The 17,936-nt window shown below is 42.8% G+C and overlaps 2 protein-coding genes across 4 annotated transcripts in view; one reads left to right on the top strand and one right to left on the bottom strand.

Annotated features, from left to right (window-relative positions):
- inppl1b (inositol polyphosphate phosphatase-like 1b) overlaps positions 1 to 6,971 on the bottom strand; it is a 22,017-nt gene extending 15,046 nt beyond the window's left edge. Inside the window, exons 1-8 of one of the 3 annotated variants that reach the window (XM_079745146.1) lie at positions 6,605 to 6,971; positions 5,577 to 6,218; positions 4,000 to 4,063; positions 1,515 to 1,653; positions 1,027 to 1,150; positions 583 to 723; positions 306 to 390; positions 108 to 185 (exon numbers count right to left, since the gene is read on the bottom strand). In XM_079745146.1, the coding sequence (XP_079601272.1) occupies positions 108 to 185; positions 306 to 390; positions 583 to 723; positions 1,027 to 1,150; positions 1,515 to 1,653; positions 4,000 to 4,063; positions 5,577 to 5,716 (771 nt within the window). In that variant the 5' untranslated portion in view covers positions 5,717 to 6,218; positions 6,605 to 6,971. Of the gene's footprint in view, positions 1 to 107; positions 186 to 305; positions 391 to 582; positions 724 to 1,026; positions 1,151 to 1,514; positions 1,654 to 3,999; positions 4,064 to 5,576; positions 6,264 to 6,604 lie in introns of those variants that run through there. The other 2 variants (XM_079745147.1, XM_079745148.1) reach the window with 2 other exon arrangements.
- arr3b (arrestin 3b, retinal (X-arrestin)) lies at positions 5,940 to 16,588 on the top strand (the record flags this gene model as incomplete). Its single annotated transcript, XM_079744900.1, has 16 exons — positions 5,940 to 6,068; positions 6,223 to 6,273; positions 11,541 to 11,571; positions 12,993 to 13,069; positions 13,177 to 13,237; positions 13,584 to 13,628; positions 13,743 to 13,936; positions 14,217 to 14,276; positions 14,729 to 14,805; positions 14,930 to 15,044; positions 15,147 to 15,231; positions 15,335 to 15,407; positions 15,662 to 15,799; positions 15,897 to 15,977; positions 16,087 to 16,110; positions 16,531 to 16,588. 16 exons carry the CDS (start codon positions 5,940 to 5,942, stop codon positions 16,586 to 16,588), a joined length of 1,299 nt encoding a protein of 432 aa, XP_079601026.1.
- Between the last annotated feature and the right edge of the window lie 1,348 nt (positions 16,589 to 17,936).

Raw genomic sequence — 17,936 nt, forward strand, 5'->3', positions numbered from 1 at the left:
AGTTAACGCTCATAATTTGTATGGCCAAATCTAAAACTTATTTATAATCTGGACAACCAATCTCAGCAACATTGAAACTCTGTTGGCTGCTCAAAGTGAAACCTTACCCTTTTTTCCAGAGAAGACAGCAGGCTGACCAAGGCTGAGATCTTACACAGCAGACTGTCCAGCTCTATCTCCGGGCCCTGGGTTCAAAGTAGGAAGATGCGGATCATTTCCCAAATATAACCACTAGAGGGGGCCATTTTACAGCTCATCGGCAGTTCCTCGAGCTAGTAATGGCTGCAGCTGCGGAAATTCAGTACCTGTGACTTGTTGCAGAGTGGACTGGTTGGATGGTCAAACACCTTGGCCAGTGTCTCTAGACTCGAGAGCGTGAGGTCAATTTCACTGTGGATCACATGCCCTCAATGTTTAAAATATGAACAAACTAAATAGCCATAAGTATAATAAATAGTATCTTCGCAGAAAATCTCTCGTCAATCCATCGAATCAATCAAATATGTCAGGGCAAATGGTCTTTTGCAAAAAGCATTTGCAAATAGTCATGGCAAGCCGCACCAGCAGCAGATGGTAGCTAACCTGTTGAGGCCTTGGCAGGTCGTGCCTAGTGTGTGTTGCAGGTTGCGTAAGCACGTAGCCCCTTTAAACACACTCTCAATGTCCAGAGGAAGATCCTTGTGGAGGTAGTCAGTGAGCAGTCCCATCACGTCTCCTGAGATGCTGACAACAGAGCAGAAGATGCATATATTTGAAATGTAATACATTCTGTGATCCCACACAAATCTTTCCGATATAGCATAATGTATGGTAATTAAAAGATGAATAATGGATAAAACTATGCTGACCAAGATGGCAATATAATACAATGTCAATAAAATAACATAAACATTAGTCCAGAGATTCCAGCCGATTGGTTGATACCTATGGTCCTCAACCTATAAGCATCCTTGAGCAAGATCTCAAACCCACCTATTAACCTTAATGGCTATAAATGACTAGAATACTATGAGAGTAGATGATAACCTGGATGTGTTGAGTTCCTGCAACTTATTGAGGAAGGGGAGGTGAGAGGCCGTTCTCGCTTGGGCTGCTGTGGAAGAGGCTGTAGTGTTGAAGGAGGCTGGCACAGGAGCAGGCTTCTCTTCGTCTGCACACAGGGGAAACGTGTGCTTAACATGGGCGAAAACGTACCTGAGGCCTGTGATTTAACATCACTGGCACTGACTGATTTCTGTGTTGATTGCATATCGTGCTCATTCTCCTAGCAATATTTGTCATTGGATCACATGTATTGCAATATGCCAAATGCAATTAGCAAATGTGAAGAAAGGCTAAGAGTAAGACATTTTAATGTCTGTAATGGTTTTTAGAAACGTTGTGAAGCGTTTCCATAATTACTCTATTGTGGACTGTATACTTTGATTGTTCTCAGCCTCCCCATGTTAGTAACCCCAGCTGAAAGTGTCAAACCAATCATGTAACTAAGTAGGTAAGCAGACGGCCGGTCTTACCTGAGCTCTCGTCTCCGGGGTCGGTCACACGGCTCACAGGGTACTGCAGCGGAGTGACCAGGCCTTTATGGGGGTGCTGGTAGCCCATCACCAACTCCTCCAGTGTACGGAAACAGTTGACCTGAACACCCTGCATCGTCTGTGGGGCATGAACGCTGTATGGTCAGTACCGTGTGTGTATATCTGTAGCTGTCTTGGGACTGTGGTGACAACCAGGCCCAATCCCACCAAGGTCACATGGAATCCCTGCCAGAGGATTCATATAAGAATGAGGTTCTGAATGTGTTTCTAAACATCATTTTAGATGTCTCACTTGGAGCGGTGGAATCATTATGATGAATCAGCAATGCCAGAATTATGTTTTTACTAGATTCCTTAAGTTTTTAAAAAGGTGTTTTGATGTATTACTATTAAGTTATTGATCAGAAAGTTGCATAAAATGACAATGGATTCAGAAACATGTCATGAAGGGAGGATATGGGCAAGGGATTTTGCACTCGGATGCCTAAAGTATAGGCTTTCGAGTTCATCAAAATCCATCGCATCAACCAACCACATCCTAAATAGCCAAGATCTTCCAATGAGGATCCATATGTATGCATATATACAAACACATACTCACATATAGAACACACTCAAACACACACACACATAGGTCAGCTAGAGTGGACAAACTGAGCCCCACCCTTCCGATGCAAAACCACTTTTTGGTTTGACCACAACTCTCGGACTGTGGACTGTCAGCCCTTCATATATCCCATCCATTCTGTCAACGTCACCTTCACTGTAATGAGGTCCACAACTTGTATTCAGATGGCACATACAAGCTGCATCCAGGCCAATGCAGAAACATACAGATCCGTTAAAATCGACTTTGTATTTTTGTATTTGTTAACTCATTCGCTAATACCCCTGGCGCTCCTCAAGCATTTTCCTTATCCGTCAGCAACTATCACACTGCATCTGGCTGTTAAACCTTATTCCCCTCATGACAAAACTAAGCTAAGAAACCTTGTTTGGTTAAAGAAACACGTGTCCTTTAAGTGACTGAAACAGAGTTTGCTTCCTGTATAACTTTATGTAGTAGTACAGAACAAACCAAAAACAAATACACATAGGTAGTAAGATGTGTATTTAATCAAACAGAATACACTAAATTGTTCAGGCAGACAGAGGGCACTAAATATTTTTTCCCTGTTTCATATTTTTGAGTCATGAGTTTTATGTTTTCTTTGTTCAAGTTGAAGGAGCCGTTCTCTGGCTGTGTCACCCGATTCTGTTGCCAGGATCCGTTTGAATCATGCTTCTCCTTGTGCCACAAGGAACTCTTGAAAAGTAATTACAAATAACTGAAAGGGAATAAGAGACGTGGAAAGGCAAAGTAACCCCAAAATATCTCCATGGCCCTCTTGGAATAACACAGTGTCCCGAATGTCAAGTCTTTGTGTGCTAGCGAAGCAAATCCAGAGAGGGAAAACGTTGATTGTAGGCTTTGCTCATGGCAGTGGAAAAACATCTGAACGAGTGATATAGTTTCTAGGAGGCTGGTTATATATCTGAAAAAGGCTAAGATCCCCATGCTAGAGGTTCGCAAATACAAGACACTCGTACACACACACACACACACACACACACACACACACACACACACACACACACACACACACACACACACACAACTTTTATTGAAGGGTTTTCTGCCTATTCAACTCCAAAAGCATTAGCTCAGTCATGGTGTTTTGTTTTTGTGTGTGTGTGTGTGTGTGTGTGGGTGTGTGTGTGTGTGTGTGTGTGTGTGTGTGTGTGTGTGTGTGTGTGTGTGTGTGTTGTGTATGCGTGCATCTGTCTGTCTGTGTGTGTATTTGTCTCCACTTTGATACTTATTGAGATTACAGGGCGTCTGTGTGTTAGTTGTTTGGCCGGCATGTAAACAATAACAATGTTTTTCACTACGCCACATCCTAGAACAGCCAATTACATGTCATACATAAAAAAAGGAAAGTACACAGACACATACACTGTCTTTCTCTCTCTTACACACACACACACACACACACACACACACACACACACACACACACGCACACACACACACACACACACACACACACAACACACAAATACACTCATTGGCCAATGGGCTAGTGGGCAGCGGTGGAATCTATGAGATCTTTGCACAATCCCCCTCTGTGCGAATGAGCTCACAAAATGAGCTCCAAGCATGCAGTCGTACGGCAGGGATGGCACTCTGACCGTATGACTGCTGCAGCTATGAGGGGAACAGCAAGGAAACTGGGGAAAGAACAACACCTTTCCTGTGCTCCATACCCCTGGCCATAACAAACTGCAGCCTCATGCGGCCAACTTTCTCACAAATGTGAATCCCCCGAGCTGTGATGGTGCACTTAGTTGTTTTTGACTGTGTGCCATTTGGGAGCAAAGCAGGAAGACAAGGTGGTTAGTGAAAGGGGCGGGGCCTGCTCACCTGCACTGCCAGCAGACCCTCAGCATCCGGAAGGATCCGGTAGGTGTGTACATGACGTTGGAATCTGCAAATACATGAACCAATGAAACCAAAAACCAATTCCAATGAATAACCATAATTATCATAAGAACAATATTAAGCTAAAATAAGCATGTTTAATGGCCGTAAATCTAATTTATATTGGATAACATAATATCTGAATAACAGATGTATGATGGCTAATTGCCTCAGAAGGGATTACAATGCAAACATGGTAAAGTGTACTACAGTTCAAGGATAAAATCAAAAGCAGATTTCCTACTGTGGTAAAAAAAAACCTTATGAAAGCATGATGGATTTGTGGAATTTCCTGTGGAGACATTAGTGTTAGCACGTATTCAACAACACATGACCCACAGTACCCCATTCCCAAGAGCTGTAGACCAGTGAGGATGTCCCTTTCAGCCCACTGATGAAGATAGGAGACAGGGGCAGGAAGGGTCTCGTGTTGGTTAGGGTGTTGGAGTCCCAGCCGATCCATGTCGAACTTCAGTATCTGCGATCCACCTATGGGCTACCTTGAGCAAGATGCCCAACCCCTATCTATGTATCCAAACAAATCCACTGTCAACTGACCTCATGTTGGAAGAGAAATAACTAATAGGATGAAAATTTTAAAGTACAAAGAAAGAAAAATATACTACAAGGATCTGATCAGCACGGAGAAACAGAGTGTTGAGATAGGCACATAAGGCTTTTCTATAGAAAAGAATGAGACAATGTGCCTTGAGGTGGGAGAAATATGGAAGAGGCAGGATGGGGGGGGAGTTGCAAGCTCAGCCTTCAGGAATGTTGGGCCCTGACGCGGGCCAGCCAGCGAGCGGGGAGAGCGGTGTGGTCGCAGGGCCTTCCTCCCTCCTTCAGGGGCCACGGGGGAGGGCCGCGGGAGAGGGGAACCGTCGACTGAAAGACGCAAAGGGGGAAAAGGTGGAAAAAAGCCCCCCCCCAGCGAAAAAGGGAGAACAAAGGACACAGGGTACTTGGTTGTTTGACCACCGACACCACCCAGGAAAATGGGAGTCAAGGTGGGAACGATGTCCTGTGCGACATAGCCGTAGCATTCCTTGCTTGCTACTAGCCGATGGCAGCAGAGTGGGGCTGCTGAATCCATTGAGAGAAACAGGTGGCTCAGAACATCAATCCTCGCGCATTCGTGAATAGTTTTCCATAGTGGGAATGCCAAAATTAAATAGTTCAAGAGTTTCACAAGAAGTGAGTCAGAAACTTAAGTCGGGGTTCGGAGAAAGGGAGCTCTGAGCCACGCTAGAATCTTCCAGACTTCCGGAACAATTCAGTGATGGATCGATGCATGGGCTGCCCTTCATTAAAAGCATCTGAACAACCACAAAGTTACGATCACATGACACACACATAGTTTTTTACCTACTATTACACGTAGTAGGTGTAGGATGTGGTACGTAAGGGAAAAACAATCAAAGAGGCGATAAGTCCGAAGCACATACTCGAAAGCCTGTGTGTCTGTGTGCGTGCGCATATGTGTGTGTGTGTGTGTGCGTGTGTGTGTTGATGCTACTCACAGCAGGCACAAGGCGTAGGCGCCGGCCACCGATTCGCTGGCCCGTACCAGGTAGCTGCCATCCCGACCCGCGCGCGCCAGCAGTTCCTCCGCCTGAACGCGGCTGATTTCGTGGTGGAACCACGGCGCCGTCGTCGACATGGTAACCGGGGGGGGGCGTGTGCGTTTATCACGACAAGTCACAGCCGGAAAAAGTAAGGGCGGACAGGGTACGGACGCGGTCCTCGGCGTCCCCCATACGGGAAACGTATCAGAGTGCTCTCAGGTGCGTCCAGTCACCGGCGTTCCCGTATTCCCCTTTTAGTGCTCAAAACAAACGCTTCCATCGGCCTTCATGTCCTCGGAGCCGGGATGAGCTGGAGCGATGAAGACGACCCGACGCCTTGTGGTGGCTGACCCGACGGCGAAGCACGCTTCCAGAGCCCCGGCGAGGTCCTTCGGGGTCAAGCGTCCCGTTGCCATGGAGATGTCCTTGGGGACAGCATTCCCATGTGTCAGCGTCGCGTGTGTGTGTCCGCTTGTTTTACGACCCGCCTGTCTCGTCCATAACCCCCTGGATGTGGACAACAACACCCCTGAGGATCGCCTCACTGACCTGCTTCCCTCCGGCGGCTGTCTGGAGACCCTGGGATGTGTTGCTCGACTAGACGGCCCACGGCATCACACCCCCCGACAGCGAACAGAGGCAGAGACAGAGAGTGGGAGGGAGAGAGAGGGAGAGAGAGAGAAAAGAAGGGAGAAATGATCCAGTGGTTCCAGAATCATTGTGTGTTGCCCCTGGGGCCGTGGCCACTGCCTTCAGCCCGACCAGAGACACAGGCACCGCCCCTCGGCCCGAGAACACAAGCCCCGCATGCAAACACAACAGGAAAGAAGGGATACAGAGGGACAAAACAAACAAATCATCTGGCACACATGGAGCCCACACACGCGCGCACATATGACGGGCAGAGACAAACATACACACACACACACACACACACACACACACACACACACACACACACACACACACACACACACACTTACCAGTTGCGAGATTCCCGTGCTTCCACAAGCAGCAGCCAGACTAATTCAAATGATTTCCCAGCTCTGCTGCCATATAAGGGAATAGGACCCGAAGAAGAAGAAGAAGAAGGAGAAGAGTGGAAAAATCTAAAAAACAATTGGTTTGCTGTTCTCCTCTGGGGCTCCTGACGGGCTCCTCCAGCGGACGGTGGAATCGGCTGAAACCAGAGTGTCTGAGGGGGGGGGGGGCCGGGGCCTGGTCCGGGGAGAGGTTTGTGTGTCTGTCGGCGGGGAGTGTCCTGCCGTCTGCGCCTGCCGCTGTCTCCAGCTGCAGTCCAGGAGGTGGTCAGAGAGGAGGGAGGCTTTGGAAAAGTGGAGGACGAGCCCATTGGAGCCGAGGAAGACTGAGGAAGTGACTCGCCATTACAGATGTGAGAGCAAAAAGGAAGTGGGACGGGGAGGGGGGGAAAAAAAGGGAAGACCAAATAGAAGAATTCTTGCGAGGGGCTCGACTTGACAGCCGCTGTCGAAAAAATACTCTAGGGTACATTCTCCATTCCCCTCTTTAGTTTTTTACGCCTTCCTTTTCCCTTTCTGTCTCTCCCCCTCCTACTTTGACCACATTTTCCTCAATCCTCAGCCTGCCCTACATCTCCGTTTCTCTCTCTACTTCTTTCGGTCTCTCTTACTCATTGCCTTTCTTTTCATTTTATCTCTACATCTTGAGATTTCAAATAGAAAACACAGCTATGGCAACCCTCTCTCTGTCTGCTGCTTTACCCAACCCTCTGTCACTCTCACTAACTCCCCTCCCCTCTCCCTCTCCCTCTCCGACTCCATTAAAAACACAGCCTGCATATGGTTATGATCATCGCTCACTTTCCAGGGCTTATTTTGGTCTTCCACCACACCCCTCGCGTCTCCCTCCCCTTGTCTCATTCTTTCTTTATTGGCTGAGTCCTCTTGTTGTTATTCAAGAGTCAGCAACAATTCAACCACCACCCAAAGCCCCGACTCGATAAAACAAACGGATAGAAGCACAAGCCCCCCTACTCATAATACCCTTTTAAACCAAACGCGGGCCAGGCTTAAGTTAAACAGCTCCATGTCGCACTGTGTACTTTGATCAAGTTCATTGTGTTTTAGGTGAGATCTGTTACAAAGAGACATATTCTGAACATTCTCAACTAATTTCCCTTGAATTTAACATAAGAAGAAAACGAATAGAATGCATTTATAATATTGGGGGGTCAAATTTTTATACAGGGTGTATGCATTTGTAATGATTGTCTATGTACCGACCTTGTTCTGGTGTGGGACGACACAGACGTTTGTTGTAGGGTGGGCTTACAAACGTCTATGTAAATAGACCAACATATCCTGCACAAACACACACACACACACACACAAACACACATACACACACACACACTCATATAGACACACAGACACACACACACAAACACACACAAGCACACACACACATAAACACACACACTCACACACACGCACACCAACATAAACACACACACATGGGTTTTGCATGCATGAAATAGTTTGCATTCGTATTTGCATACTGTACAACATGAATAAAATAATTTAGTGGTCAAGCTTGAATCTGCGTAGGCCTATAGGCTACTATCATAATGGTCTCTACACATACAACATCTGTAGTTGTTGACAACACACAAGCATACTCACTACTCATGTAGCTCATTTGATATTTGCCATGTTAGTGATATTTACTTTTCCAAACGGCAGGATGCAAATCCCATTTGGCTTGGAACCACTTGCTCTCCGTTAGTTTTTTTGTTTGTTTGTACATTGTTACTGTGTTGATCCATTTGTAACCAACCACCGACATAATCAAGAAGTAATAGATTCTTACTGGAACTTGACTATCAGCAGTATTTTCGAACTCACAGTAGTGTCAAAGTGATGTTGTGAGTAGACCTACCTAGCATACACTGTAGATTTTTTTTTATTAGTGAATGGTCAGTAGTAGTACACTACGCCGGGCGCCAACGCTATGCAAGCTCCTTCTAACCTCAGGCAACTGCCGAACAGTGTAAGCACAACAAAGACTTAAAAATAGATGTAAAGAAATACGATTTGCCACAGAAAGCCAAAATAATACACATTCACGCATTTCACGTCAAATGAGCTTTGATTTGTAATTGATTATTTGATTAGCCACAATGTTTATCAATATTGTAGTACTGGAGGAAGCATTTCTCTAGTATTGTGCCTTTTGGGGACTAATCGAGGAGTCTTTAAGTTCACCATGTCCTTAAATAAGGGTGAACCATATGGTTCAATGTGCTATAAGGAGCCGTATTGTCAGGCTGTTGTTTAGGTCTAAATTGGGGCAAGATTATCTATAAGGGGATTATGGGTTGACAAAGTGTGACCTCCAGGGTCAAACTTAGTGTGCCATCCACTGGAGTCAAATGGTCTATCAACTTTAAGGAGGGAATCAAATATATTATTCCCCATGAATTGTTGAATACCTCAGCATTGATAACAAAGAAACTTTAAAACTATAATGCTTTAGATGGGGGTGGGAGTGTGTGTATTTGTGTGAGAGACAGAGAGGAAGTGAGGGGAGTTTGTGAGTGTGTGTGTGTGTGTGTGTGTGTGTGTGTGTGTGTGTGTGTGTGTGTATGTGCGAGCGAGAGAAGTAGAGAGAGTGTGTGTTTGTGTGTTCATTACAATCTGAGAACCTTATAGGGAAGAGTATATACATACCAAGCCATTTGTAAAAATACCCCTTTTGAGTGTTGTGTGTGTGTGTGTGTGTGTGTGTGTGTGTGTGTGTGTGTGTGTGTGTGTGTGTGTGTGTGTGTGTGTGTGTGTGTGTGTGTTTTCCTGCATGTATGTACTTATGTGCATGTGTTATTTAAGAAGCTGTTACAGCAGCTCAGAGTTTCTTAAAGAAGTCAAGCATCAAGCTGCAAGAGACGCACAGACTTGTAAGAGGCTTTTCTGCTAAGAGGCTAGCCCATACACTTAAGAACCTCAGTCCTAAACCTAATCCTCAGCTCTGAGATATCCGCAGATACAGACCAACCCACAAACGGAAACATCTCTGAAGGAATCTTTGAACTGAATATGGCAGTTAGTACATCATCAAAGTTCATTGCTAGGACACACTGCCAATGACTATTATATGGATATAATATTTGAAAAAACAATTTATTAAACAAATTATAGACTGGATTAGTTGTTTAGGTGAGAGTTGATGAATCTTCACACAATACAACAAGAAAATAATTAAAACGTACTATCACAGCATTGTTCAGAGATTAAATGCAGGAATTAAAAAGCTGGCACCTCAAATTGAACTATACCACTCAACATATGTTCCAAGTCATGGGATACCGAGCCTTTGTGGTACAAAAAACCTTACATGTAACTAACGAATATGCAGTGCTTCCAGTGAGGCCAGTTAAATTCAGCAGAATGGCATTCCAGGGAAGACAGTGTTCATCCAAAAAGTGGCCTTTAGGAGAGCCAAGCAGATGTCCCTTTATGACAGAGAGATCCATTTAATTTAATTCGTGAACACCTGGTAGAGAGGTTACCTCAAGACCAGCAAGGCAATAGAGATCATCTGCAAATCGTTCACCTTGGTCCCCTACTAATTGTTATCAATTAAATTTAGCTGTCGAGGTGATGAGTTGTTCTTTAAATCCGTCTTATGGATTTGCCGTGAGTTTATGTCCACGGTAAACTGCATGGGGGTGTGGGGGTGCCCGCCAGGAAAAAGTATGCACTATTGGCACTGGACTTAAGTACAAAGCTTGATCTTAAAACCCAGGGTGCGTCTATTCATGACCCAACAGGACTTTTTGTGAAATATTAAAAGTTATAAAACTTATTTGGCTCATAGCAAGATGTTATAGGCCTACATATGATACATCATACTAGAAAGTCACACTGCACACACTGCAAAATGTAACTGTAAAAACTGTTTTGTAAATTGTCTTTGTTGTATAAAATTACATATCAATGTAAATGTAAAATAACTTATCTTACCTATGTTGTGCTTCTAATCAATGTAACTCAACATAACATTAGCATACAGCTTATTCTGATTCAATGGCAATTGTTGAAAACAATGCACAATAGTTGATCAAATTTGAAAGCAGAGGAAAATCCCATGCCCTCATGTAACTAACTCACACATACCTTTGAACAAAAACAACCGTACTAATGGATTAATCGGACTGTATCTAAAATAGAAACCTGGGATGACAAGCCTTGGTAAGCTGGAGGGATGGGCCACCTGCCTATAAGAGGCAGGATGGACCCTTACACGCACCACACAGAGACAACTGTCACGGAATACATAGCACACATAGCTGGAACCTGAGGTGAGTAGATGAACTGGTCACCTTTGGGTGGGTATTGGATCCGAATAAGGATTTTGCTGTGTGCCTGTCAACCTGTGTACATGTTGTGCTCAGAAATGTTTAGATTTATTTTGGTATGTTTCCAAAGGTTTGCATGATTGTACATTAGAGCTGGGGTCTGGGCCTCCTGAGTGATATCCTGGCTTTGACTGTTTTTAATTGATTAAATCAATTAAAAACAAATTCGCATGTATATTCATATGTATTATTTAGTAATAGGGTTAGGGTTAGAGGGCTAGGACTAAATAATCATGAATATTTACATATTACTATTATGATTATTATTAATAATAACTAAACAGTTATGAATTGTAAATTATATTATTGATATTGTTATTAGGAATTGTTAATATGAATAATGTTACTCATAGTTGTAATAGTTTGAATAGTCAAGAGATTGTTTGTTGGGAAATTTTGTAGGCACATGGGAATTTAGTGGGCCTCATCTTAATAGTTTAACAACTATAATAAACATGTGATCTATTAATGTTTTATGTTTTTATGTCTTATTGTGTCTGATGTTGTTTTTGCCTCATTTGCAGGAACCCTCAACTAACCTGTCGAGATGTCAAAGTAAGTCAGCCTTCCGACCATTTAAACTTGTTACGCACTAAAATACATGCTATATTAAAATATATATATATATATATATATATATATATATAATCAGATTTAACCAGGTTAGTCCCATGATAGATTAAATACCACAGGGGTAAGCCTTAATTTTTGACATTTACTTTGGGCGAAAGAAAGTTTAACGAAGCAGAACAGTTCTGTGATTGGAGCATCACAGCTTTAAGGATGGAGGTTCTGTACATCGTGTCAGAGAGACTAGCTCACTCAGTCTCCGTTGGTTTCAATGTTATTCCTTAATACAGTTGAATTGCCAAGTTCAATGAACTGTCACACACCAGGGGTTACTGCCCATTTAAACCCTTTGAACAATCTTGACCACCACACCTATCTGTAATAAAGTTACATAAACAGTCTCATATATGTTAACTCTAAAAGTAGGAGGCCTACTGCCAAAAAAAAATAGAAGGAGGGATTAGGCTAAATCCCATAATAACTGAGAAGCCAGGGGGGGTTACAACCTCTCCTCTGTAACGTCTTAGTATAAACATGTCTAACCTCTGCCTTTGGGCTTATCAGCTATATATATTTCCTGATACCACAGATCGGGTGGATTTCACCTTGAGTGAGAAGCAGGGGAGAGCATTGAGAAAGAAACGTCTTAAAAGAGCACTGATGAGTGTGATGATGGTGAACCTGCATAAGGCCCAGGCACAAGATGTGGAAATAAATATCATCTTATATTATAGTCATATGACGCTTTATGTGAATAGTCAAACTCTACTCATCCAAATCGAGTGAGAGCTGGAAACGGATGGTACATAAACAGTATGAGTGACTAAAGAACACTTTGTTAGCTGTCAGTCTAAGAAGCAGTACGAATGGGGACAGGATATGTTCACATCGAGATCATGACGTTTTGTGATAGTTAGGGCCCTGCTTGTCCGGACTACACCATCGCCACCAGCAGTTGCCCTATTTATTAACCCATGGTTCACCTAGCGAGGGTTTGTAGTGGTTGAGCTGTGGGGGGAGGGGATCGGGGAGCTGTAATTGGCTAATGTTAGTGATATACTATGACCTCTAGGTCTCTCAAAGGTTAACAGGAACCCTGATCAGTGCTCCACTATCATGTAAAGCAGTTTCACTTTTAAGTTTAAAACCGTTTTGCACAATATAGTGTCAGCCTCCCTGTGTTAGCCTTCCTTTCCTGATGTGTTTAGGTCCTTGTTATCTATTGGCCTGTATGATTGATACTCTATTTGTCATCGCCTGTCCTCATATTCTGTAAACCTCTTGCCTTGAAATGCCCCTTAAGTGGAAAAATACCGGATTTGGATTGGTGGATTTTGTCACTGACGTATTGATTGATTGAACAGCATTGTGTGGATGTGTTATTGCGTGAATGTGTTATTCTGGAGTCATCAACAAGATTCTGTCCTTTGCCTTTTCCCCTTCTCAAACCAGAGTTTTCAAGAAGACCAGTGGCAATGGGGATGTAAGTTTCTTCTCGGACAACACTTCAAGAAGCTACTGAAATTACACTTATTTCCCCCTATGAATTTCTATGAAGTAACTGGTGTTTTTCCTCTATTTTCCACCTAGTTGACCCTCTACTTGGGGAGGAGAGACTTTGTGGACCATGTGACCTCTGTGGACATTGTTGGTGAGTAGCAAAGAGATTTTATAAAGGATATCTATGTTATTATACACTTTTGTGTACCTACATGAAAATGTAAGCACAGTTGGCTATGTGTATTTAAGCTGTTTGTGTGTGGTGTTATAATTATGATATGCACACCCAAAAGCCTGCATTGTCAACTTTAGACATTAGAATTGATCATATGGGAACGAGTAAAAAATATAATTTTTAGGTTTTGCTTATCTGCGCTTTTAGCATTTTGTTGCATTTTCTACATTTCAGCAATCCTTTAAATTATGGGATTTCAAAAGATTGTTGAAAAGATACAAATCGTTTCGAATTATGAAATTTGATCTTCTCTCATTTGTAGATGGGGTGGTGAAGGTCGACCCTGCAAACCTCAATGGCAGAAAAGGTAACGCAATCTCCCCTGGCCTCTATAATCCTTTTCAGTAGCAAACACAACTAAATAAAACATTTAACCTGACCATCTATGCAGCACTAACTCCCACGTCCACTGTCTTCATAGTGTTTGTGTACCTCGCCTGCGCTTTCCGCTATGGCAGTGAGGACCTGGACGTAATTGGGTTATCCTGCAGAAGAGACATCTGGGTGAGGCGCGTGCAGGTTTTCCCAGCCCTTGGAGGGGGCATTGCCAAAACCCCCATGCAAGATGCTCTGTTGAAGAAAGCTGGGGAGCAGGCTCACCACTTTGCTTTTGAGGTACAGAAAAGGAATTATACGAAACTCAACATTTCTCTTCTTGTCCTGTTCGGATTAAACCAAATCATATTTTCACTTACATTTTATTACTTTATTATTATTAATTGTTTTGTTGTTATTAAGGTAGGAATTCATCACATTAAGAACAAATGTTTGCTTGATTAATTGCAATCAATTTCAATGATTCATCAATAAAATTCATAACTGAATCCCTTCACTTTTTCATGAAACTTTCATGTTTCATGAAAGTTCCCTAATTTTTCTTGTCGGCCTGTAATAGATGCCTACCAATCTGCCATGCTCAGTCGCTCTGCAGCCTGGACCTAACGACAGCGGAAAGGTATGTTTACACTTAACTGTTGTTTCCCTCTTTCACACAGTACCCCCCACCTCTCTCTCTCTCTCTCTCTCTCTCTCTCTCTCTCGCTCCCTCCCTCTCTCCCTCTCTCTCTCTCTCTCTCTCTCTCTCTCTCTCTCTCCATATCTCTCTCTCGCTCTCCATATCTCTCTCTCGCTCCCTCTCTCTCTCCCTCTCGTTCTCTCTTTCTCTCTTTCTCTTCCTCGCTTCTTGTCTTGTTTCTCTCTCTCTCACACTCTGCCCCCCGCTCTCCCCACTCTCTCTCTCTCTCTCTCTCTCTCTCTCTCTCTCTCTCTCTCTCTCTCTCTCTCTCTCTCTTTCTTTCCCTCTCTTTCTCTCTTGTTTCTCTCTCACACACTCTGTCCCCCCCACACTCTCTCTCTCTCTCCTTGGATGTGTAAATCACATGTTTTTTCTCTGTGTTCTTCTTGCAGGCGTGCGGTGTTGACTTTGAGCTCAAGGCCTACATTGCCAATGCGGCTGATGACGGCGATGAGGTCATTGAGAAGAAGTGAGAATGCGTTCTCTGTTTTCAAACGTTCATCTTCTGCTTTGTAGTAAGTCAGCATAGGCCGCAGATGGAAGGTGGCTTCACACTGAGTTTTCTCCTCCTCATGGCTATGTTCTCGCTTCAGGGACACCTGCCGTCTGATGATCCGTAAGATCCAGTTTTCACCCGCAAGCACAAACGCTGGCCCCAAGGCGGAAATCACATCGCCACTTCAGCTGTCGGCCTCTCTGGGAAAAGAGGTAGGACAAACAAAAACTAAAGTTTTCCCTCGTATTCATGATACATGGTTATGTTACATGAAAGCATTATCTCAATTTGAACCTTTATTTAATTTTTTTTAGAACTACTACCACGGAGACCCGATCTCTATCAAAGTAAAAATCAATAATGACAGCAGTAAGGTTGTGAAGAAGATCAAAATATCAGGTATGTAAGCAAAATACGACCGGGGGGCAGAGAAATTGTGTTAAGTAGTAGTCGTACAGATCCATCCTAATCATGAACACTGTTTGGTTTGTGTTATAATTAGTTGAGCAGAATACCGCTGTTGTTCTGTACTCGTCTGACAACTACGTTAAGGCCGTCTGCAGTGAGGAGTTTGGGTAAGGCTTCCAACATAACACATGTTCTGCTACAGGCAGGGGACACCGTCGATTTACATGCCACATAATAATGTGATTGATCGAAAACTCACTCACTTTAAAACTGTTATCTAACTGTATCCTATTGTTATACTTTTATTTTGACGCAACTTTTGATTTTCATTTACTTATTCCAAATTCAAGCAAATTCTAATCCATATAAGTTTTGTTAGTTTGCAACTTTCCACTAACTGTCACACTCCTCATCACTGTAGGGAAACAATCAACGCCAACTCAACCTTCGAGAAGGAATTCACCATGACCCCCCTGCTGGCCAACAACACCGAGAAACGGGGCATCGCTGTGGACGGACGCCTGAAGGACGGAGACACCAACCTGGCCTCCACCACCCTGTAAGAACATGTGCGGTCCCGTTCTCCTCTGCGTGAGTGTGATTGTATACCATCCTCTTCCTCTGGAAGCTTGACTATACTTGCTTTGTTTTCCCAGGTGCCAAAGTGGTGAGAAGGAGATGCAGGGTATCATTATCTCTTATAAAGTGAAGGTCAGCGTGTCTTTGTCCAGCGGAGGGTAAGGTCCAGCTATACACTATTACACTTCCTGACTTATACCCGTTGGTTTTACTCTCTGTGCCATACTACGCAGAATAGCTCTAATCTGTCTGTCCTGCTATTCACAGCCTGCTGGGGAGCCTTACAGGGAGGTAAGAGAGACCTTCTGAATACATGCACACACATTCTTCTTCATTGGTGTCTTATGAATATCCAACTGAACCAAAAAATATTATGCATTGTCGGGGCAATTTCTTTACGAGATATTGCGGCTAGGACAGATGGAACTTCTAAATGCAAAAAAGTACAAAATAGTTGTAGACAATTAACCTATTTTAATGTATGCATACACAAGTCTCCTCTCTAGCAGAGTGAGCCCAGAATACAGTTTCACAGAGCTATATAAACAACCTCACATCCCTCCCCACAATCCAATTGTCAATGATCAAATCGGGGATGTCTAGGCAATACAAGGAATAGGAAAAAAACGAACTTATTAAAAGTAAAAAAAGTCTTTTTCAATCACAGCATGCAGAATATACAGAAATTAATATTCAACTTCTGTGTTTTAGTGATGTCGTTGCAGAGCTTCCTCTTATCCTGATGTCTCCTAAGCCAGCAGGTGGGTGAAATGTGCCTTATTCACCTAGTGGGCATCTTGGTTCTACAGTAATAGCTAGCTTGGTGGGAGAACTGAATATGGGATACCAAGGTGGAAAAAATATGAATTATAGGTGGATGGTTAGCCTAGCCTATGCAGAGTTTAAAACACTGTATACGTGATAAGACATATTATAACTAATAATGCCATTCTTTTATTCTTGTTTTATTCAATGCATCGTCTCATTGTGAGCAGAAGCGTAAGTATCAAAACTTAAATGCGACACTATTTATAATGACATTACTTTTGATACCTTGTGGGTTGTAGTCATAGTGCTGTGATGTGTGTGTAGCTTTGCCTTCCGTTTTTAAAATCCCGTTTTCTGTGTATCTTATGATCGGCAGCAAACTGGAGTAAAAGTGTCATTAGTTCAGGTGAGGTCACATTCAGTGCGATATGCAATGGGCACAGGACATACCTGCAATTTACAGAACTTTAAAGGACCCTCTTGATAACCTGTGTTATAAAAATATATACATTTAACCAGACTAACTTTTTTCAGTATTGCGACACCCATTTACAAGAAGTAAAATGACTCAAATAAAATAAACATGTACAGCACAGATATTGCTTGTATTTAGCCTCTTCAGAATATGTACCACTAGTTTAGCTAGAAGAAATATGTTGGGTTTAATCCAGACAAGATGACAGATGCAATGTGTCCTTCCCCCCACAGATCTGATGTCACACTCGAGTAGAGGCGCCAGTGGACCAGAGATGGTTCTGTGTACCAGCGATTGGATGAAAGTACCACCAGGAAAACTGCACATCAGCCAAGATGGACACATCAATGTTGTTACACTACTGACTCTTTATTTAAATCGGAATCACTTCAATCACTTCTTCTATATAGTACTATTGGGTATCGACTCTGACAACATGCTCGTTTCAGTCCCTTTCTTTAGACCATAGGTTTTCTCACAGAAACCTGCTTAAATAGTTTGCAGTTGTAACGGTCTGTCTTGTTTTGTTTTGTTTCACTTCCAATATAAAATTAATCTATTGTAGAAACTGTTAAGTGTTATGAATCTTACAATTGTGTACAGTTCTTTTCAAAAACGTACACACATTGATGTCAAGCTGTGCAACTAAGAGAATAAATTCACTGATTCGGGTTAACCTCCTTCTTGTTCTTATTTTGGTTCAGACTTGAGTTGGTTTTGTTTTCAATGCAAAATTTTATCGTAAATTAACAAATATAGTGTAATTTTTATTCTGGTAGTTTAAATACACAATATCAAAAATATTGATTTAACTATAAATACAAATATGTACATTTAACATAAAAAGTACAATATATAAATAAAATGAAATGGC

This window comes from Pollachius pollachius, assembly GCF_949987615.1.
Source record: "Pollachius pollachius genome assembly, chromosome: 10".
Lineage (NCBI taxonomy): Eukaryota > Metazoa > Chordata > Actinopteri > Gadiformes > Gadidae > Pollachius > Pollachius pollachius.